Source organism: Salvelinus namaycush, chromosome 16 (genome assembly GCF_016432855.1).
Source record: "Salvelinus namaycush isolate Seneca chromosome 16, SaNama_1.0, whole genome shotgun sequence".
In the NCBI taxonomy this organism is placed as follows: Eukaryota; Metazoa; Chordata; class Actinopteri; order Salmoniformes; family Salmonidae; genus Salvelinus; species Salvelinus namaycush.
The window spans coordinates 31511235-31535841 of NC_052322.1; the positions used below are offsets into that span (position 1 = coordinate 31511235).

Genomic DNA, 24607 nt, shown 5'->3' on the forward strand with positions numbered 1-24607 from the left:
TCGGTAGTCATTTAGGCAGGTTACCTTTGTGTTCTTGGGCACAGGGACTATGGTGGTCTGCTTGAAACATGTTGGTATTACAGACTCAGACAGGGAGAGGTTGAAAATGTCAGTGAAGACACTTGCCAGTTGGTCAGCGCATGCTCGGAGTACACATCCTGGTAATCCGTCTGGCCCTGAGGTTTTGTGTATGTTGATCTCTTTAAAGGTCTTACTCACATCGGCTGTGGAGAGCGTGATCACACAGTCGTCCGGAACAGCTGATGCTCTCATGCATGTTTCAGTGTTACTTGCCTCGAAGCGAACATATAAGTTATTTAGCTTGTCTGGTAGGTTCGTGTCACTGGGCAGCTCTCGTCTGTGCTTCCCTTTGTAGTCTGTAATAGTTTGCAAAGTGTCAAAGCCTGTGGTGGCTTATTTCTGTATTTACCAAATGAGGAGAAACAAACTTCACACACCAGTCAGAGTTATACTTAAAAAACATTTTTAATAATAAGAGCTTAGCTATAGCATTTGACTTTCAATGATGCGCTATCTCTAATGAACCATTGAAAGTGACAACAGAAAAGTACAAAGATTTTTTTTCTCCAAGATACACCCCTCTCAACCTACATGACGAACCACAGATACATAGAATGGTCACACTTAAGCCCAGGCCGGGAGCAGGTAAACAGGCCCAATCCCCACTCTTACACTAGCCCAAGCCAATGGCATGTACCAGATGCTCAGCAGGCTCTACTCACACTTAATAGTCTTCACTATCTCATCCTGGAATATCCAAGGCCTGAGGTCATCTGTCTTTGGCCTAAAGAGCAGGAACCTGGACTTCACCAAAGAAATCAGAAATACAGACTTTGTGATCCTGCAAGTAACATGGTATAGAGGAGGTGGACCCACTGGTTGCCCTCTAGGTTACAGAGAGCTGGTAGTCCCATCCACCATTTGGTATAGAGCAGACCTAACCCCCTCTATTAAATTAGTCAAAACAGGAACATTTTACATCTGGTTAGAAATTAATAAGGAAATTATCTCAACAAAGAAAAATGTCCTAATGTGTGCTATCTATATCCCCCCCCCCCCCCCCCCCCAATAGAATCCCCATATTTTAATGATGACAGCTTCTCCATCCTAGAGGGGGAGATCAACCATTTCCAGGCCCAGGGACATGTACTAGTCTGTGGTGACCTAAATTCCAGAACTGGACAAGAACCTGACACTCTTAGCACAACACCTACCTGTAGGTCAAAAAACACCTACCTCAAGGTGACAGAATTCCCTCCCAAATATGCCCCCCTAGACACAACTATTACAAAACAACCAACAAAAACAGGTTAAAAAAACTCCTGCAGCTCTGTCGCATACTGGTCTGTATATAGTCAATGGTAGGCTTTTAGGGGACTCTTAGAGTAGGTACACCTACAGCTCATCCCTTGGCAGTAGTACTGTAGATTACTTTATCACTGACCTCAACCAAGAGTCTCCCAGAGTGTTCAGTCAGCCCACTCACAACCCTATCAGATCACAGCAAAATATCAGTCTACTTGAACAGAGCAATACTCAATCATGAGGCATCAAAGCCTAAAGAGCTGCATAATATTAACAAATGCCATAGATGGAAGGAAAGTAGTGTAGAAACCTCCCAAAAACAATTAGGTAACAACTAATTACATGCCTTCTAGACAACTGTAACGCACGTCGTCGGGAGAAGGAGAAGAGGACCAAGGTGTGGTAAGTATTCATAATACTTTTAATACGAACACTTGAACAAAAACAACAAAACGACAAACGAACAGTTCTGCAAGGTGCAATACACAAAACAGAAAACAACTACCCACCAAGCACAGGTGGGAATGAGGCTAAGTATGGTTCTCAATCAGAGACAACGAATGACAGCTGCCTCTGATTGAGAACCACACCAGGCCAAACACCTAGAAATACAAAACATAGAACAAAACATAGAATGCCCACCCCAACTCACGCCCTGACCAAACCAAAATAGAGACATAAAAAAGCAACTAAGGTCAGGGCGTGACAGTACCCCCCCCCCCCCCCCCCCCCCCAAAGGTGCGGACTCCGGCCACAAGACCTGAACCTATAGGGGAGGGTCTGGGTGGGCATTTCACCGCGGTGGCGGCTCTGGTGCGGGACGTAGACCCCGCTCCACCTCTGGCTTGGCCCACTTAGGTGGCGCCTCTAGAGTGGGGACCCTCGCCACCAACCCCGGACTGTGGACCCTAGCAGCGTGCCCCAGACAGGAGGGCGACTCTGGCAGCTCCGGACAGGAGGGCGACTCTGGCTGCTCCGGACAGGAGGGAGACTCTGGCTGCTCCGGACACGAGGGAGACTCTGGCTGCTCCGGACAGGAGGGAGACTCTGGCTGCTCCGGACAGGAGGGAGACTCTGGCTGCTCCGGACAGGAGGGAGACTCTGGCTGCCCCGGACAGGAGGGAGACTCTGGCTGCTCCGGACAGGAGGGAGACTCTGGCTGCTCCGGACCGGAGGGAGACTCTGGCTGCTCCGGACAGGAGGGAGACTCTGGCTGCTCCGGACACGAGGGAGACTCTGGCTGCTCCGGACAGGAGGGAGACTCTGGCTGCTCCGGACAGGAGGGAGACTCTGGCTGCTCCGGACAGGAGGGAGACTCTGGCTGCTCCGGACTAGAGAGCGTCGCTGGAGGCTCCGGACTAGAGGGCGTCGCTGGAGGCTCCGGACTAGAGGGCCACGCTGGAGGCTCCGGACTAGAGGGCGTCGCTAGAGGCTCCGGGCTGAAGGGCGTCGCTGGAGGCTCCGGACTAGAGGGCGACGCTGGAGGCTCCGGACTAGAGGGCGTCGCTGGAGGCTCCGGACTGAAGGGTGTCGCTGGAGGCCTCGTGCCATATCTCCTCACTGGAGGCTTCGTGCCATGGATTTTCACTGGAGGCTTTGTGCCATGGATCATCACTGGAGGCTTTGTGCCATGGATCATCACTGGAGGCTTCGTGCCATGGATCATCACTGGAGGCTTCGTGCCATGGATCATCACTGGAGGCTTCTTGACATGGATCATCACTGGAGGCTTCGTGCCATGGATCATCACTGGAGTGGAGAGACACACAGGAGGCCTGTCTCTGGGAGAAGGCACAGGACTCACCAGGCTGGGGAGACATGCAGGAGGGTTAGGGCTTAGCACAGGCACAGGACTCAGCAGGCTGGGGAGACATGCAGGAGGCCTTGTCCTTGGCCGAGGCACCGGATACACTGGGCCGTGGAGGCGCACTGGAGGTCTCGAGCAAAGAGCCTGCACAACCCGTCCTGGCTGTATGGTGACTTTGGCCCTGCACGTGCGTGGCGCAGGCATAGGACGCACTGGGCTGTGCAGACGCACTGGAGTCACAGTGCGCAGAGCTGGCACAGGATAACCCGGGCCGAGGACGCGCACTGGAGGCCTGGAGAGCAGGGCTGGCACACTCCGTCCTGGCTCGATGCCCACTCTCGCCCGGCCGATGCGAGGAGCTGCGATGTAACGTACCGGGCTGTGAACATGCACTGGAGACACCGTGCGCTCCACCGCATAACACGGTGCCTGACCAGTACGACGCTCCACCCGGTAAGCACGGGGAGTTGGCTCAGGTCTCCAACCTGACTCCTCCAATCTCCCCGTGTGCCCCCCCCAAATTGATGGAAAGCGGTGTTGGGGTAAAAACATCCGATATTATAAATCCACGTACACAAACAGCAAGTGTGAGGTTAAAATTGGCAAACACACACATTTATTTCCACAGGGCCGTGGGATGAGACAGGGATGCAGCTTGAACCCCACACCCTTCAACATACAGTATGCGGTGCATTCGGTAAGTATTCAGACCCCTTGACTTTTTCCACATTTTGTTACATTTGTTACATTACAATTTCGAGTCTCATAGCAAAGAATCTGAATACTTATGTAAATAAGGTATTTCAGTTTTTGTTTTTTTATACATTTTCAAACATTTCTAAAAACATGTTATCACTTTGTCATTATGGGGTATTGTGTGTAGATTGATGAGAAAAAATAATTTAATACATTTTAGAATAAGGCTGTAATGTAACAAAATGTGGAAAAAGTCAAGGGATCTGAATACTTTCCGAATGCACTGTAAATCAACAAATTGGCGAGGGCACTAAAGAAGTCTGCAGCACCCGGCCTCACCCTACTAGAATCTCAAGTCAAATGTCTACTGTTTGCTGATGATGTGGTGCTTCTGTCCCCAACCAAGTACGGCCTACAGCAGCACCTAGATCTTCTGCACAGATTCTGTCAGACCTGTAAAACAAAAATAATGGTGTTCCAAAAAATATCCAGTTGCTAGGACCACGAATACAAATTCCATCTGGACACCGTTGCCATAGAGCACAAACAGGGGCAAACACCAAATTGAGACTGCATGCAGATTTCTGCAAAAATATCCTCATTGTACAACGTAAAACACCATATAATGCATGCCACGAATTAGGCCGATACCCGCGAATTATCAAAATCCAGAAAAGAGACGTTAAATTCTGCAGCCTCCTAAAAGGAAGTGATTCCCAAACCTTCCATAACTAAGCCATCACCTACAGAGATGAACCTGGAGAAGAGTCCACCAAGCAAGCTGGTCCTTGGGCTCTTTTCACAAACACAACAGATCCCACAGAGCCCCAGGACAGCAACACAATTATACCCAACCAAATCATGAGAAAACAAAAAGATAATTACTTTACACATTGGAAAGAATTATCAAAAAAACAGAGCAAACTAGAATGCTATTTGGACCTAAACAGAGAGTACACAGTGACAGAACACCTGACCACTGTGACTGACCCAAAATTAAAGAAAACTTTGTACAATCTCAGTGAGCACGGCCTTGCTATTGAGAGAGGCCGCCGTAGGCAGACCTGGCTATCAAGAGAAGACAGGCTATGTGTACATTGCCCACAAAATGAGGTGGAAACTGAGCTGCACTTCCTGACCTTCTGCCAAATGTATGAGCATATTAGAGACACTAATTTCCCTCAGATTACGCAGACCCACAAAGAATTTGAAAACAAATCAAATTTTAATAAACTCCCATATCTACTGGGTGAAATACCACAATGTGCCATCACAGCAGCAAGATTTGTGAAGGGCAACCAGCGAAGAACAAACACCATTGTAAATACAACCCATATTTATGTTTATTTATTTTCCCTTTTGTACTTTCACTATTTGCACATCGTTGCAATACTGTATATAGTCATAACATTACACTTGAAATGTCTCTATTCCTTATGAACTGCCAATGCCAATAAAGCCCCTTGAATTGAATGAGAGAGAGAGAGAGAGAGAGAGAGAGAGAGAGAGAGAGAGAGAGAGAGAGAGAGAGAGAGCGGTTCCTTCACACATTATTCTGACATGCCTGCATGTCCACTGAAGCAACCCCCTTAAACCTTTCCCAACCTTCTCCTTTTATTCTCTCCAAAGGAATATTGTTGGAGGAGGAATAAAATAGATTCAACCCTGGGGATGGAACATTTGTAGCGTAGCTGTAGCCATAGCAGTTTATTACCGTGACTGCTCTGAGTGACTGCCTTCTGGGTTAGCGGTTTTAGCGATTGAGCACTAGCTGCTTTGGCACTGTGGGAGTTGGGTCTTTTTTGTCCGATCAATGCAGAGCACCGTCCAGCTTTAGAGGGCTTGTTTATGTGCAGCAGTGAAGTGGACCATTGGGCTTCAGTGCCGCTGTTGTGGGCAGATTTTTATAATCTCTCTCATTCTGCTATCGACCCGACATAACCGTTAAGAAGTGGCACTCTTTGGAGTTTTGTATAAGTGTGTGTTTGTGTGTGAGGGAGGGGTGTGTGTGTGGTGCGCTGTGTATCGGGGGCTGAGGGGCTGCTGACATCGAACTGGAGTAGCAGTGTTCTTTTATTTCTGATTGTTCCAACAATATGTGCCTCTAGGTACCTCTGGGTATTCCAATTGGATACTTGGCCTATCACTCATGTAGATTGTTTTGGTTGTTGTCTCAGAATATTTTTGTTTAGCTTTTGTCACCACGGGACAGACAGACAATCTGGCAAACACACGCACAAACACATACACAGATGCACTCTACCTCTGTCACACATAGAGATACAACTGAAGAGAGAGAGACAAAGGAACAAATGAGGTTGCCTCCGTTGGGGATGGAGAGAGAGAAAGGTGAAGGGCTCCACACAGAGAAAAAAGAGGGAGATATTGGCAGGTAGCAGTGGCGCTTGTTCAGCTGGTTTTGACACATCCAGCAGACAGCTTCTCATACAGCTCTCCTTTGGCCATGTTGTGACTTTATGAACACACAGAGATGCACTGTGTAAACCCAATGCAAAAACAACTCTCAAATCTAACAAAGCTCATGACAGAGGTACAACCGAAGTGTAATCAGCCAGTTCAGAGGCCCTCCTCCACATGCCTCTCCAGAATGCCGGAAGGGAGATTGTAGGTAAGAAGGGAAAGAGAGTTTCCTCTTTCCTTTGTTTTTTAGGCTTCTGGCATTGGAACACAGGGAATGTATTAGGGTGGATATAAGGGCTGTGAAGGTGAGCTAGTATACCAGGTGAAGGCTTTATACACACCTGCCTATTAGCACGTCTGAGTTAAGTCCCCATGCAGTCCACCAAAGGGCTGGAATGACCCCCCTACACTCAAACACACACACACATGCAAGTCTATCAGATTGCTAAGCTCTCCCTCCCTTTCTCTGTGGTTCTTCTGTATAAGGCTGCCAACCACACCTGCAATACTACTGCACCACTGGCTCTGTGCCCAGAGAGAGATAGAGATGGAGAGAGAGAAAGGGGGATAGAGAGAGAGAGAGGAGAGAGAGAAAACAAGAGAGAGAAAAAGAGGGCGAGACCACCTGCTGCTCTTTATATGCACATATTTGACTGTTGCATCGATACATGGGCACTTGTCATTGCAATAAAACATTTTTGAATTTGAATATAACTTCCTCTTTACTAATATAATCAGGCAGCTTTCCAAACGGTATCAGCGTTGTTTGCCAACTGTAGCGTTTGTTTGTCCAAAAACGACTCTCTGCCAGAGTGGAGAGATGCTGAATAGAAAACAGACAGAGAAGAAAGAGAGAGATCAGAGAGAAGAGAAAGAGATAGAGAACTGAGAGAAAGGGGAAGAGTAAGGGCAGGGAGAGAGAGTGTTGAATGTGTTGAGATATACTGATTTTTATGGTGGACAGAGACATGGGACTCGGGACTCTGTTGTATCACAAAGCACAGGGCTACTGCTGTTTTTTCCTTTCTCTCTTAGTAATTTACAGTACCCTCTTCAGTTCTCCTAACACCACAGTCTAGACTGGGGCGCCTGTCCTTAGACAACACCTGTTGCCAGGCAAAGACTGAGTCATATTTTGTCTGGGCTCAGTTTCAGAGAGAGGGTTAATGATGTTATAACACATACATCACCACCACTGGGCCCAGAGGAGGGAGAGGGAACAGCATTAGTACTAAAATATAGTTTATACTGTACTGCACATGGAGCCCTGGTTCAGTTGTTGTAGTGGTGGAGGTGGCTGTGGGATGGAAATCTGGTGAGTGAACAGAATGGTGAGTTACATCCTTCAGCCCAAGGTTTCTCTCAAGATGCTGTCTAGACACTGTGATCCCTGGGAAGGAGGGAGGGAGAGCGAGAGAGAACAGAGAGAGAAAAGAGGGAGGTAGAGAGACAGAACGAGACACTGAGTGTACAAAACATTAAGAAAATCTACTATTTCCATTATAGACTGATCAGATGAATCCAGGTGAAAGCTATGATCCCTTATTGATGTCACAATCCACTTCAACCTGTGTAGATGAACGGGAGGAGACAGGTTAAAGAAGGATTTTTAAGCCTTGAGACAATTGAGACATGGATTGTGTATGTGTGCCATTCAGAGGGTGCCTTTGAACAGGATATTATAGTTGGTGCCAGGCACCGTTTTGTGTCAAGAACTGCAATGTTGCTGGGTTTTTTATGCTCAACAGTTTCCTGTGTGTATCAAGAATTGTCCACCACCCAAAGGACATCCAGCCAACTTGACAACCTTGGGAAGCATAGGAGTCAACATGGGCCAGCATCCCTGTGGAACGCTTTAGATACCTTGTAGAGTCCATGCCCCGAAGAATTGAGGCTGCTCTGAGTGCAAAAGAGAAAGGGGGGAGGTGGTACAACTCAATATTAGGAAGACGTTCCTGATGTTTTGTACACTCAGTGTAAGTTGACTGCCCTTGTCCTTGGGCTTGGAGATGGGTGTGGAGGCATGGATGTGTTGGTGGTGGGCCGAAGACAGAGAACAACAGCTTGGTTCTTCCAGGGGTCTGTAGCTGGTGGGAAAGTGTTTGGACACAGAATAATGAACCCATAATAGAACCCATAAAGATAATAACAAATTCATTTGCAAGACAATATGTTGTCTTTATGACGAGGCATTCTTCTTCTTTGATTTGATGTCTACATTGTGTTATGTGGAGTAACTGAATCTCGTTCCCTCCCTCCTCCCTCAATTGTTTAGTTTTTCAGGGAGGTGAAGGATAAGGACATTTTCTCAATTTCATGCTAATTTGCTGCATATTAGCCTGTGGTTGGAGTCAATAGTGTGTTCAGTCAGCTGTGGAGTCGGGAGGTTCAGACTCATAGTTGGGTTTCGAGTTTCATTCAATCTCTGCTTCTGTCTAATAAGCTGTTCCACTGCCTCTTTTTAATGATTGTGTGTAATTAGTGAAACTGGATATAGACACACTCTCCCTCTCCCTCTCCCTCTCCCTCTCTCTCTCTCTCTCTCTCTCTCTCTCTCTCTCTCTCTCTCTCTCTCTCTCTCTCTCTCTCTCTCACACTCTCTCTCTCTCTCTCTCTCTCTCTCTCAGGGAATTACAAGAAGACTGTATTGAATATAGATAATACGTATCATTAACATAAATCTAAACAGTTTTGATACGGGTCATTTCGTATCCCATTCTCTGAACACTGTATTGTATTTGTTATGAATAGAATAAGTGTGGAGGGTTTATTTGCCCTGTTTCCATGGCCAGCGTACAAGACCTTACAGACCAATGTCCATTCCATTGGCATATTTGTATCTTGGTCTTTACATGTACAGTATGTCTGTGTTCTGATTCTATAATCAAATCAAGTTTATTTTTTTTATTTTTTATTTTATATAGCCCTTCGTACATCAGCTAATATCTCGAAGTGCTGTACAGAAACCCAGCCTAAAACCTCAAACAGCAAGCAATGCAGGTGTAGAAGCACTATAAGTATTGTATAGTAGGCTATAATATATTGTATAGTAGGTTAGAATATATTGTATAGTAGGCAATAATATAGTGTATTGTAGGTTATAATATATTGTATAGTAGGTTATAATATATTGTATAGTACGCTATAATTTGTGTAGTAGGCTATAATATGTATTTGATATATATTATAAACTGGGTGGTTCGAACCCTGAATGCTGATTGATGTCTACATTGTGTTTTGTGGAGTAACTGGGTGGTTCGAGCCCTGAATGGTATATCAGACCGTATACCACGGGTGTGACAAAACATGTATTTTTACTGCTCTAATTACATTGGTAACCAGTTTATAATATCAATAAGGCACCACTGTGTTTGCGGTACAGTATATACGCCTATTCTTCACTCTCCAACAGAGAGGTTGAGATGTTAACTTGAACCACAACTCATTCTCTCCTCTATTTCTACCCTGTTCCTTTAGTAAAGTTGTGACATTATCATTGCTATTTCTCCAAACGTAATGTCTGGGTTAAATCCACAAAAAGACAGGCAGGCAGGGGGGAGAGATGAGGATGTATGGAGGGGAGGGGAGGGGAGACAACATCAAACAGCTCAGTGCAAAATATCACACTGCTGTATTCATAACCTTTTATTGAATAAGCATGGATGGTATCCACGACCATGAATGAATAATCATTCACATATGATAATGCGGACCATGTATTAGTAGTATTAAGAATATGTTCCTGTTATGCAGATGAATGAGGACCCAAAAGCGACTTAACAAAAACAGAGTCTTTATTCCAAACTTAAACAAAACGGTACTCCTGGATATATCTTAGATGACACCTGCTCACACGCAGCATCTGATGAAGGCAAAAACACGACAGGGCGGAACCAGGACACGGAACAGCAAACATCAAACAAAGATCCGACAAGGACAGAAGCGGAAAACAGAGGGAGAAATAGGAACTCTAATCAGAGGGCAAAATAGGGGACAGGTGTGAAAGATTAAATGAGGTAGTTAGGAGAATGAGGAACAGCTGGGAGCAGGAACGGAACGATAGAGAGAGAGCGAGAGAGGAAGAGAGGGAGGGGAAGAGAGAGGGAAAGAACCTACTAAGACCAGCAGAGGGAGACAAATGGAAGGGAAGCACAGGGACAAGACATGATAATCAAAAGACAAAACATGACAGTACCCCCCCACTCACCGAGCGCCTCCTGGCGCACTCGAGGAGGAACCCTGGCGGCAACGGAGGAAATCATTAATCAACGAACGGTCCAGCACGTCCCGAGATGGAACCCAACTCCTCTCCTCAGGACCGTAACCCTCCCAATCCACTAAGTACTGGTGACCACGTCCCCGAGAACGCATGTCCATGATCTTCCGTACCTTGTAAATAGGTGCGCCCTCGACAAGGACGGGAGGGGGGGAGGGAAGACGAACGGGAGCGCGAAGAAAAGGCTTGACACAAGAGACATGGAAGACAGGGTGGACGCGACGAAGATGTCGCGGAAGAAGCAGTCGCACAGCGACAGGATTGACGACCTGAGAGACACGGAACGGACCAATGAACCGCGGAGTCAACTTGCGAGAAGCTGTCGTAAGGGGAAGGTTACGAGTGGAAAGCCACACTCTCTGACCGCGACAATACCTAGGACTCTTAATCCTACGTTTATTGGCGGCTCTCACAGTCTGCGCCCTGTAACGGCAAAGTGCAGACCTGACCCTCCTCCAAGTGCGCTCACAACGTTGGACAAAAGCCTGAGCGGAGGGAACGCTGGACTCGGCGAGCTGGGACGAGAACAGAGGAGGCTGGTAACCAAGACTACTCTGAAACGGAGATAGCCCTGTAGCAGACGAAGGAAGCGAGTTGTGAGCGTACTCAGCCCAGGGGAGCTGTTCTGCCCAAGACGCAGGGTTTCGAAACGAAAGGCTGCGTAAAATGCGACCAATCGACTGATTGGCCCTTTCTGCTTGACCGTTAGACTGGGGATGAAACCCGGAAGAGAGACTGACGGAAGCACCGATCAAACGACAGAACTCCCTCCAAAACTGTGACGTGAATTGCGGACCTCTGTCTGAAACGGCGTCTAACGGGAGGCCATGAATTCTGAACACATTCTCAATGATGATTTGTGCCGTCTCCTTAGCGGAAGGAAGCTTAGCGAGGGGAATGAAATGTGCCGCCTTAGAGAACCTATCGATAACCGTAAGAATCACAGTCTTCCCCGCAGACGAAGGCAGACCGGTAATAAAGTCTAAGGCGATGTGAGACCATGGTCGAGAAGGAATGGGAAGCGGTCTGAGACGACCGGCAGGAGGAGAGTTACCTGACTTAGTCTGCGCGCAGTCCGAACAAGCAGCCACGAAACGGCGCGTGTCCCGCTCCTGAGTAGGCCACCAAAACCGCTGGCGAATAGAAGCAAGCGTACCCCGAACACCGGGGTGGCCAGCTAACTTGGCAGAATGAGCCCACTGAAGAACAGCCAGACGAGTAGGGACAGGAACAAACAGAAGGTTACTAGGACAAGCGCGCGGCGACGCAGTGTGAGTGAGCGCTTGCTTTACCTGTCTCTCAATTCCCCAGACAGTCAACCCGACAACACGCCCTTCAGGGAGAATCCCCTCGGGGTCGGTAGAAACCACAGAAGAACTAAAGAGACGGGATAAGGCATCAGGCTTGGTGTTCTTATTCCCCGGGCGATAGGAAATCACGAACTCGAAACGAGCGAAAAACAACGCCCAACGAGCTTGACGTGCATTAAGTCGTTTGGCAGAACGGATGTACTCAAGGTTCTTATGGTCAGTCCAAACGACAAAAGGAACGGTCGCCCCCTCCAACCACTGTCGCCATTCGCCTATGGCTAAGCGGATAGCGAGCAGTTCGCGGTTACCCACATCATAGTTGCGTTCCGATGGCGACAGGCGATGAGAAAAGTAAGCGCAAGGATGAACCTTATCGTCAGACTGGAAGCGCTGGGACAGAATGGCTCCCACGCCCACCTCTGAAGCGTCAACCTCGACAATAAATTGTTTAGTGACGTCAGGAGTAACAAGGATAGGAGCGGATGTAAAACGCTTCTTGAGGAGATCAAAAGCTCCCTGGGCGGAACCGGACCACTTAAAGCAAGTCTTGACAGAAGTCAGAGCTGTGAGAGGGGCAGCCACTTGACCGAAATTACGAATGAAACGCCGATAGAAATTAGCGAAACCGAGAAAGCGCTGCAACTCGACACGTGACTTAGGGACGGGCCAATCGCTGACAGCCTGGACCTTAGCGGGATCCATCTGAATGCCTTCAGCGGAAATAACAGAACCAAGAAAAGTGACAGAGGAGACATGAAAGGCACACTTCTCAGCCTTCACGTAGAGACAATTCTCTAAAAGGCGCTGGAGTACACGTCGAACGTGCTGAACATGAATCTCGAGTGACGGTGAAAAAAATCAGGATATCGTCAAGGTAAACGAAAACAAAGATGTTCAGCATGTCTCTCAGTACATCATTGACTAATGCCTGAAAGACCGCTGGAGCATTAGAGAGACCGAACGGCAGAACCCGGTATTCAAAATGCCCTAACGGAGTGTTAAACGCCGTTTTCCACTCGTCCCCCTCTCTGATGCGTACGAGATGGTAAGCGTTACGAAGGTCCAACTTAGTAAAGAACCTGGCTCCCTGCAGCATCTCGAAGGCTGACGACATAAGGGGAAGCGGATAACGATTCTTAACCGTTATGTCATTCAGCCCTCGATAATCCACACAGGGGCGCAGAGTACCGTCCTTCTTCTTAACAAAGAAAAACCCCGCTCCGGCGGGAGAGGAAGAAGGCACCACGGTACCGGCGTTGAGAGAAACAGACAGATAATCCTCGAGAGCCTTACGTTCGGGAGCCGACAGAGAGTAAAGTCTACCCCGAGGGGGAGTGGTCCCCGGAAGGAGATCAATACAACAATCATACGACCGGTGAGGAGGAAGGGAGCTGGCTCTGGACCGACTGAAGACCGTGCGCAGATCATGATATTCCTCCGGCACTCCTGTCAAGTCACCAGGTTCCTCCTGAGTAGAGGGGACAGAAGACACAGGAGGGATAGCAGACATTAAACACTTCACATGACAAGAAACGTTCCAGGATAGGATAGAATTACTAGACCAATTAATAGAAGGATTATGACATACTAGCCAGGGATGACCCAAAACAACAGGTGTAAAAGGTGAACGAAAAATCAAAAAGGAAATGGTCTCACTGTGGTTACCAGATACTGTGAGGGTTAAAGGTAGTGTCTCACATCTGATACTGGGGAGAAGACTACCATCTAAGGCGAACATGGGCGTGGGCTTCCCTAACTGTCTGAGAGGAATGTCATGTTTCCGAGCCCATGCTTCGTCCATAAAACAACCCTCAGCCCCAGAGTCTATCAAGGCACTGCAGGAAGCAGCCGAACCGGTCCAGCGTAGATGGACCGACAAGGTAGTACAGGATCTTGATGGAGAGACCTGAGTAGTAGCGCTCACCAGTAGCCCTCCGCTTACTGATGAGCTCTGGCCTTTTACTGGACATGACATGACAAAATGTCCAGCAGAACCGCAATAGAGACAAAGGCGGTTGGTGATTCTCCGTTCCCTCTCCTTAGTCGAGATGCGAATACCTCCCAGCTGCATGGGCTCAGTCTCTGAGCTGATGGGAGAAGATGGTTGAGATGCGGAGAGGGGAAACACCGTTAACGCGAGCTCTCTTCCACGAGCTCGGTGACGAAGATCTACCCGTCGTTCTATGCGGATGGCGAGTGCAATCAAAGAGTCCACGCTGGAAGGAACCTCCCGGGAGAGAATCTCATCCTTAACCTCAGCGTGAAGTCCCTCCAGAAAACGAGCGAGCAACGCCGGCTCGTTCCAGTCACTGGATGCAGCAAGAGTGCGAAACTCTATAGAGTAATCCGTTATGGATCGATCACCTTGACATAGGGAAGCCAGGACCCTGGAAGCCTCCTTCCCAAAAACTGAACGATCAAAAACCCGTATCATCTCCTCTTTAAAGCTCTGATAATCGTTAGTACACTCAGCCCTTGCCTCCCAGATAGCTGTGCCCCACTCCCGAGCCCGACCAGTAAGGAGTGATATGACGTAGGCGATCCGAGCTCTCTCTCGTGAGTATGTGTTGGGCTGGAGAGAAAACACAATATCACACTGGGTCAGAAAGGAGCGGCACTCAGTGGGTTGCCCAGAGTAACATGGTGGGTTATTAACCCTAGGTTCCGAAGACTCGGAAGACCAGGAAGTAACAGGTGGCACGAGACGAAGACTCTGAAACTGTCCTGAGAGGTTGGAAACCTGAGCGGCCAGGGTCTCAACGGCATGACGAGCAGCAGACAATTCCTGCTCGTGTCTGCCGAGCATTGCTCCCTGGATCTCGATGGCAGTGTTGCGAGAATCCGTAGTCGCTGGGTCCATATTGGTCGGATCTTTCTGTTATGCAGATGAATGAGGACCCAAAAGCGACTTAACAAAAACAGAGTCTTTATTCCAAACTTAAACAAAACGGTACTCCTGGATATATCTTAGATGACACCTGCTCACACGCAGCATCTGATGAAGGCAAAAACACGACAGGGCGGAACCAGGACACGGAACAGCAAACATCAAACAAAGATCCGACAAGGACAGAAGCGGAAAACAGAGGGAGAAATAGGAACTCTAATCAGAGGGCAAAATAGGGGACAGGTGTGAAAGATTAAATGAGGTAGTTAGGAGAATGAGGAACAGCTGGGAGCAGGAACGGAACGATAGAGAGAGAGCGAGAGAGGAAGAGAGGGAGGGGAAGAGAGAGGGAAAGAACCTACTAAGACCAGCAGAGGGAGACAAATGGAAGGGAAGCACAGGGACAAGACATGATAATCAAAAGACAAAACATGACAGTTCCAGTCAAAGCTATGCATTAATTATGTCTCTCTCTCTCTCTCTCTCTCTCTCTCTCTCTCTCTAGTGAGTTTTGATGACTGTATGGCGAATGAGGGGGTGGTCTTTCAGAGCAGTGACCCCAGGTTCAGCATTGGCGCTGACGGGTCCATCTACGCCCAGAGAGAGGTGACCAGCCTGACCGCACCGGTCCAGTTCACGGTCACTGCCAGCGGTCCACACGTGTGGGAGACCACGGTCAAACTGGCCCTGATGGGGCAACCCACTCCCTCATCGCCAGGCAATCAGGTATGAGAATCACTCTGTTCATAGATATACAGTACCAGTCAAAAGTTTCGACACGCCTACTCATTCAAATGTTTTTCTTTATTTTTACTATTTTTTAAAACTATTTTTTACTAGTGGACGCTCTTTGTGACTTTGGAATTGTTTACCAAACGCGCTAACCAAAGTAGCTAATTGGACATAAAAACGGACATTATCGAACAAATCAAGCATTTATTGTGGACCTGGGATTCCTAGGACTGCATTCTGATGAAGTTCATCAAAGGTAAGGAAACATTTATCATGTATTTTCTGGTTTCTGTTGACTGCAAAATGGCGGATAATTTTATTATATTTCTGAGCACTGTCTCAGATTATTGCATGGGTTGCTTTTTCCGTAAAGTTTTTTTTAAATCTGACACAGCGGTTGCATTAAGGAGAGGTATATCTATAATTCCATGTGTATAAATTGTATTATCATCTACATTTATGATGAGTATTTCTGTTGAAACGATGTGGCTATGCAAAATCACTTGATGTTTTTGGAACTAGTGAATGTAACGCGCCAATGTAAACTCAGATTTTCTATAAAAATATGAACTTTATCAAACAAAACATGCATGTATTGTGTAACATGAAGTCCTATGAGTGTCATCTGATGAAGATAATCAAAGGTTACCAGCCTCAGAAATTACAGCACAAATAAATGCTTCACAGAGTCCAAGTAACAGACACATCTCAACATAAACTGTTCAGAGGAGACTGCGTGAATAAGGCCTTCATGGTCGAATTGCTGCAAAGAAACCACTACTAAGGGACACCAATAAGAAGAAGAGACTTGCTTGGGCCAAGAAACACGAGAAATGGACATTAGACCGGTGGAGTCCAAATTTGCGGTTTTTGGTTCCAACCGCCGTGTCTTTGTGAACGGATGATCTCTGCATCTATTGTTCCCATCGTGAAGCATGGAGGAGGAGGTGTGATGGTGCTTTGCTGGTGACACTGTCAATGATTTATTTAGAATTCAAGGCACACTTGCATTGCTACCACAGCATTCAGCAGCGATACACCATCCCATCTGGTTTGCGCTTAGTGGGACTATCAGTTGTTTTTCAACAGGACAATGACCCAAAACACCTCCAGGCTGTGTAAGGGCTGTTTGATCAAGAAGGAGAGTGTTGGAGTGCTGCATCAGATGACCTGGCCTCTACAATCACCCAACCTCAACCCAATTGAGATGGTTTGGGATGAGTTGGACCGCAGAGTGAAGGAAAAGCAGCCAACAAGTGTTCAGCATATGTGGGAACTCCTTCAAGACTGTTGGAAAAGCATTCCAGGTGAAGCTGGTTGATAGAATGCCATGCGTGTGCAAAGCTGTCATTAAGGCAAAGGGTGGCTATTTGAAGAATCTCAAATATAACAGATATTTTGATTTGTTTAACACTTTTTTGGTTACTACATGATTCCATGTGTGTTATTTCATAGTTTTGATGTATTCACTATTATTCTACAATGTAGAAAATAGTAAAAATAAAGAAACCGTTAGGTGTTCTCAAACTTCTGACCGGTAGTGTACACAACTTGAAGCAACAGCATATTTAGCCATGGAGCACGTTGGCCAGCAAGCAGCCAATCCTCGACACACCCACAAGTTGTTTATGCATCAAAACCCAGCCCTTTCGCGCCAACTCCAGCAACGATGCCAATAATTGTGGTTGTAAAAATAGCAAAAATATTTCTGACACCAGCATTTGGATTGATCATTGTGTTAGGTTTGTTAAAATAGAGCCAGGGGAACACAGACAGGAGATGTGCAATGACGTGTGGGATTTAGTCTCCTCAGGGAAGAATCTGTTCGGTGTCAGGGATGTGTGTTCCTGGGTCAAGGGACATGTGTGATACATTGTTAAGACTGAAATAATGGGTGTTGTGTATAGTGTGTTTTTGTTTGCATTTTTGCCTGTCTGTCCAGTGTGTGTATGTGTTTCCACAGAAGAATCTACATTGAAGCCAAAAGGGTTTTACCTAGAACGGGGTTCTGCCTGGAGCCAAAAAAGGTTATCCTATAGAGACAGCTGAGGAACCCATTTAGAACCCTTTTGGAACCCTTTTTTAAAAGAGTGTATACAGTGCATTCATAAAGTATTCAGACCCCTTCCCTCTTTCCACATTTTTTTATGTTACAGCCTTATTCTAAAATTGATTAAATAAAAAATGTTCCTCATCAATCTAGACACAATACCCCATGATGACAAAGTGAAAATAGATTTTTTTTAAATGTTCAAATGTATAAAAAATAAAAATAATAAGAAATATCTTATTTACATACATTTGAAGTCAGAAGTTTACAAACACTTAGGTTGGAGTCATTAAAACTAGTTTTTCAACCACTCCACAAATTTCTTGTTAACAAACTATAGTTTTGGCAAGTCGGTTAGAACATCTACTTTGTGCATGACACAAATAATTGTTCCAATAATTGTATAAAGACAGATTATTTCACTTATAATTCACTGTATCACAATTCCAGTGGGTCAGAAGTTTACATACACTAAGTTGACTGTGCCTTTAAACAGCTTGGAAAATTCCAGAATATGATGTCATGGCTTTAGAAGCTTCTGATAGGATAAATGACATAATTGGAGTCAATTGGAGGTGTACCTGTGGATGTATTTCAAAGCCTAACTTCAAACTCAGTGCCTCTTTGCTTGACATCATGGGAAAATCAAATCAGCCAAGACCTCAGAATAAAAATTGTAGACCTCCACAAGTCTGGTTCATCCTTAGGAGCAATATTCAAACGCCTGAAGGTACCACGTTCATCTGTACAAACGGTCATACCGCTCAGGAAGGAGACGCGTTCTGTCTCTTAGAGATGAAGGCACTTTGGTACGAAAAGTGCAAATCAATCCCAGAACAACAGCAAAGGACCTTGTGAAGATGCTGGAGGAAACAGGTACAAAAGTATCTACAGTGGGGAGAACAAGTATTTGACACACTGCCGATTTTGCAGGTTTTCCTACTTACAAAGCATGTAGAGGTCTGTAATTTTTTATCATAGGTACACTTCAACTGTGAGAGACGGAATTTAAAACAAAAATCCAGAAAATCACATTGTATGATTTTTAAGTAATTAATTTGCATTTTATTGCATGACATAAGTATTTGATACATCAGAAAGCAGAACTTAATATTTGGTACAGAAACCTTTGTTTGCAATTACAGAGATCATACGTTTCCTGTAGTTCTTGACCAGGTTTGCACACACTGCAGCAGTGATTTTGGCCCACTCCTCCATACAGACCTTCTCCAGATCCTTCAGGTTTCGGGGCTGTCGCTGGGCAATACGGACTTTCAGCTCCCTCCAAAGATGTTCTATTGGGTTTAGGTCTGGAGACTGGCTAGGCCACTCCAGGACCTTGAGATGCTTCTTACGGAGCCACTCCTTAGTTGCCCTGGCTGTGTGTTTCGGGTCGTTGTCATGCTGGAAGACCCAGCCACGACCCATCTTCAATGCTCTTACTGAGGGAAGGAGGTTGTTGGCCAAGATCTCGCGATACATGGCCCCATCCATCCTCCCCTCAATACGGTGCAGTCGTCCTGTCCCCTTTGCAGAAAAGCATCCCCAAAGAATGATGTTTCCATCTCCATGCTTCACGGTTGGGATGGTGTTCTTGGGGTTGTACTCATCCTTCTTCTTCCTCCAAACACTGCGAGTGGAGTTTAGACCAAAAAGCTCTATTTTTGTCTCATCAGACCACATGACCTTCTCCCATTCCTCCTCTGGATCATCCAGATGATCATTGGCAAACTTCAGACGGGCCTGGACATGCGCTGGCTTGAGCAGGGGGACCTTGCGTGCGCTGCAGGATTTTAATCCATGACGGCGTAGTGTGTTACTAATGGTTTTCTTTGAGACTGTGGTCCCAGCTCTCTTCAGGTCATTGACCAGGTCCTGCTGTGTAGTTCTGGGCTGATCCCTCACCTTCCTCATGATCATTGAGGCCCCACGAGGTGAGATCTTGCATGGAGCACCAGACCGAAGGTGATTGACCGTCATCTTGAACTTCTTCCATTTTCTAATAATTGCGCCAACAGTTGTTGCCTTCTCACCAAGCTGCCCCAGTCTTGTGCAGGTCTACAATTTTATCCCTGATGTCCTTACACAGCTCGCTGGTCTTGGCCATTGTGGAGAGGTTGAAGTCTGTTTGATTGAGTGTGTGGACAGGTGTCTTTTATACAGGTAACGAGTTCAAACAGGTGCAGTTAATACAGGTAATGAGTGGAGAACAGGAGGGCTTCTTAAATAAAAACGAACAGGTCTGTGAGAGACGGAATTCTTACTGGTTGGTAGGTGATCAAATACTTATGTCATGCAATAAAATGCAAAATAATTACTTAAAAATCATACAATGTGATTTTCTGGATTTTTACAGACCTCTACATGCTTTGTAAGTAGGAAAACCTGCAAAATCGGCAGTGTATAAAATACTTGTTCTCCCCACTGTATATCCACAGTAAAACGAGTCCTATATCGACATAATCTGAAAGGCCGCTCAGCAAGGAAGAAGCCATTGCTCCAAAACCGCCATAAAAAAGCCAGACTACGGTTTGCAACTGCACATCGTACTTTTTGGAGAAATGCCCTCTGGTCTGATGAAACAAAAATAGAACTGTTTGGCCATATTGACCATCGTTATGTTTGGAAGAAAAAGGGGGAGGCTTGCAAGCCAAAGAACACTGTCCCTACCGTGAAGCGCGGGGGTGGAAGCATCATGTTGTGGGGGTGCTTTGCTGCAGGAGGGACTGGTGCACTTCACAAAATAGATGGCATCATGAGGTAGGAAAATTATGTGGATATATTGAAGCAACATCTCAAGACATCAGTCAGGAAGTTAAAGCTTGGTCGCAAATGGGTCTTCCAAATGGACAATGACCCCAAGCATACTTCCAAAGTTGTGGCAAAATGGCTTAAGGACAACAAAGTCAAGGTATTGGAGTGGCCATCACAAAGCCCTGACCTCAATCCTATAGAACATGTGTGGGCAGAACTGAAAAAGCATATGCGAGCAAGGAGATCTACAAACCTGACTCAGTTACACCAGCTCTGTCAGGAGGAATTGGCCAAAATTCACCCAACTTCTTGTGGGAAGCTTGTGGAAGGTTACCCGAAATGTTTGACCCAAGGTAAAGAATTTAAAGGCAATGCTACCAAATACTGATTGAGTGTATGTAAACTTGTGACCCACTGGGAATGTGATGAAAGAAATAAAAGCTGAAATAAGTCATTCTCTCTACTATTATTCTGACATTTCACATTATTAAAAGAAAGTGGTGATCCTAACTGACCTGAGACAGGGAATTTTTACTGTCAGGAATTGTGAAAAACTGAGTTTAACTTCTACTTCATCACAATCCCGGATCCGGGAGCACCCCCATCAGTAAAAAAGCTGACTAGCATAGCCTAGCATAAGTAAATACAAGTAAATACTAGCATCTAAATATCATTAAATCACAAGTCCAAGACACCAGATGAAAGATACACATCTTGTGAATCCAGCCATCATTTCTGATTTTTAAAATGTTTTACAGGGAAGACACAATATGTAAATCTATTAGCTAACCACGATAGCAAAAGACACAACTTTTTTTTCCACCATTTTTTTCCTGCATAGGTAGCTATCACAATTTCGACCAAATAAAGATATAAATAGCCACTAACCAAGAAACAACTTAAATGTATTTGGCTAAAGTGTATGTAAACATCCGACTGTATTCTGTATTTCACATCAGCACTCGGTGGCCTATAGCAGCAACCAACTAGTTTAGGTGTAAAATGTGTAAATGCACCTATAGCACCTCTAATCCATTCAAAATGTATTTTTGACCTTTATTTAACTAGGCAAGTCAGTTAAGAGCAAATTATTTTTATCAATGATGGCCTAGGAACAGTGGGTTAACTGCCTTGTTCAGGGGCAGAACGGCATAGTTTTACCTTGTCAGCTCATGGATTTAATCTTTTAACCTTTCTGTTACTAGTCCAACTCTCTAACCACTAGGTTACCTGCTGCCTCATTAAATCCTTACATTGTATTGCTGGAATATTCTCCACCACCATATCTATTTCTGTCCCTCCTGAACAAATTATATCCATGTATAGAGATCTCAGCCTCCTCAAAAGAAGAGTCCAAGTGAGATTTTGCCAATACATGAATATTGTTTGACTGCACTAGACAGCATATCTTATGAATTTTGTTCCTTAAACTGCATATATTCAAGTGAGCAATTAACATTTCTTTGGTAGATTCACAGTATTTATATGTCCAAACATGAATCAGCAGTTGGAATCTGAGAGAGAGATACTAAGTCAGTGTGTGTGTGTGTGTGGGCTGGAATTACTTGTGTCTGTCGCTCCTCCTAACTCCATGGGAGGGAGGGTGAACAATCAGTTTTTCGTACCTCATATATGCTATCTCACCTCATTGTCTTGATAGTGAGTTTCTTAAACAAAGGTGCAGATGGAGCCAGGTAATTAGAGGAGGTGGCTAGTCTTGCAAATGTATTTTGTATGATGAGTAATTCGTGTAGTTAGGAGGCATATGTACTGGCCCAGACACTATTACAGTAAATGGTATATGGGTAAATTAAGCTATAGTATAGAGTTAGGAAGCAAGCCTGATGAACCAAACCACTAATCTTTCTGATGATACCAATAGATTCCATCACTTTGCTGCAGACAAATTGAATAAATGGAATTGTACAATATTCCTTATTCTTACTAGTGAATACAGTAAAGTTGGATTTTTAACATTTAAAGATGTTTTGTTTATCTGGAACAATTCAGAAAATTCTGCCATGCCTGAGTTGGCTTCATTAATTAGTGAATCAAAATTCTTGTGTGATAAAATCAAATTGGTGTCATCAGCAAAGAGAACGTGAAGTACGGTAGAAGACACAGCAGCAAGGTCATTGATATAGATTAGGAATAACAAAGGTCCAATTATCGAACCCTGTGGGATGCCACAAGATATCTTGGCCCTGGTAGATGCACAGCCGTTTGCATAAACAAATTGTTCATGAACATAACTATATAGCCAATTATATGCATAATCCTGAAAACCGTAATAATGCAATTTAGAGTGTCATATTTCATGATCAACCGTGTCAAACGCTTTGGATAAATCTAAAAAGATGCCAAGAACATATTCATTGTTGTTCTTGGCTGTAAAGATTTTATCCACAAGTTACAAAAGAGCCACATCCGTGGAGTAGTTTTTACAAAAACCACATTGTTGCTCATATAGAATACAGTGTTGATTTAAATGTTTCAACATTCTCTTATATATCAATTTTTCTAGGATTTCAGAAAAACATGATAGTACAGATATTGGGCGATAATTTGTAAAAGATCTGGGATAACCAGATTTATAGAAGGGGATAACTTGTCAATTTTCAAATCTTTAGGAACAATACCAGTTTGCATTGATTTGGTGAATATATATGTTAGAGGCTCAGTAATCGAGGAAGACACTGAATTCACCAAAGAAGTACCAATCTCATCATGACGTGCTGCTGATATATTTAAGTTACCATTTACCTCCATCACATCCATGACATCAGGAGGATCAAACTGAAGCAGAGAAGGGACGGGATTTCCATCAATCCAAGGGATTTCATCAGTTTTCTCTATTTTCTTTGACAGAGAACAACCCACATTCACAAAAACGTTATTAAATTCACATGAAATGCCATCAGGATCACTATAGGTCTTATTTCCAACAATGCATTGAGATGGTATAGTTGTAGATTACTTTTTCTTATTCAACAGTTGATTAATGATTTTCCAAGTGTTATTTAAGGATTCTTGGAATTTGTTAGTAAAATATATTTTGGGGGATATCCTAAGTAGGTGAGTAAATTTGTTCTTATACTTTTTGAGAAACATTATTTTTTGAGACCGGTTGTAAAGCAAGGTTTCCAGAACCCATTTGCTGCTCTCTTACTTCGGGAAAGCAGTGCTGAAATACAGAATTGAAAGATGTGAGAAAAGTCTGGTAAGCAGACTCCACATCGGCCTGATTATAAAAAAATTCCCATGAAATATCATCAATCAACATCTTAAAGCGCTCACGATTACTTTGGTTAAATATTCTACCCTTAATGCTACTACTCATTCCCATCTGTTCATTTCCAGCTGCCAAAGACAAGTGGAAAATTGGAAAGTGGTCAGAAATGTCATTATTATTCAAATAATTAGTAAAAATATGATCAATAAGGGTGTCAGATGAACTGGTCACTCTTGTGGTCTTATAGATGAGTCGATACAGATAGCTGGAGGATAAAGTATTCAAAAAGTCAGATGTTGGTGAGTGGTTCTCACTTTTAACTAGGTTTATGTTGTAATCACCCAATTTTACCATTATTATTAATCACATTCAAGGTTGATGCAAGGATATCAATGAAACTACAAATGTCAGAATCGGGCGGCCGATAGATGCATGCAATTACCACTTTTTCACCACCAAAATATGAACAGGAGGGAATATCTATAAAAATAGATGCAACATCAATGTTATCAGATGTAAGTTCGAGGTCCTCTCTTACAAATAATTGAAAATGTTTATGAACAAAAATGGACACTCCTCCTCCCACTCTTGAGGTTCTACAGTGGTGAACATTATTGTAAGGTGACATTTCATGAAGCATGGTTGTCTCTTGAGTCAACCATGTTTCTGAAAGGGCAACAATGGAAAATTCATGATTGCGAGAAGACAGATAATGAACAAGATGGTCATGATTTTTAGGAAGACTGCAAACGTTCAAATTAAAGGTAGAAAATACATTTGTCTTGGAATTAGATAAACAGCTATACAGGTTGTTGAATTGCTTAACATTATAGTAATCACAAGAGATAGACTCATCTCTGGTAAATCTCAGGAAATTTGAATCTGGATCAACACAATCATTTTATTTATAATTTGCTTCATTAATATCTAATGGGTTGAGGAGCATGTTATCAGGGTCGATATCCTGCCCAACTAAGAGAGATACACAGTCAGAATCATCCAGAGAGTGGAACGGAAACATAGAAGTGCATGTCTCACATGTCCAATACAACCACACATTTGTGTTAGTTTTATCAATAGGGGTGCACTTCCTATGTAATGCGCATTGACACAGTC

The 24607-nt window shown here is 44.7% G+C and overlaps 1 protein-coding gene across 1 annotated transcript in view; it reads left to right on the top strand.

Annotated features, from left to right (window-relative positions):
* The window catches only part of LOC120061310 (cadherin-4-like), a 540424-nt gene that overhangs the window by 359751 nt on the left and 156066 nt on the right, over positions 1-24607 (top strand). Inside the window, exon 4 of the mRNA XM_039011027.1 lies at positions 15229-15449. Within this exon, the coding sequence (XP_038866955.1) occupies positions 15229-15449 (221 nt within the window). The remainder of the gene's footprint in view (positions 1-15228; positions 15450-24607) is intronic.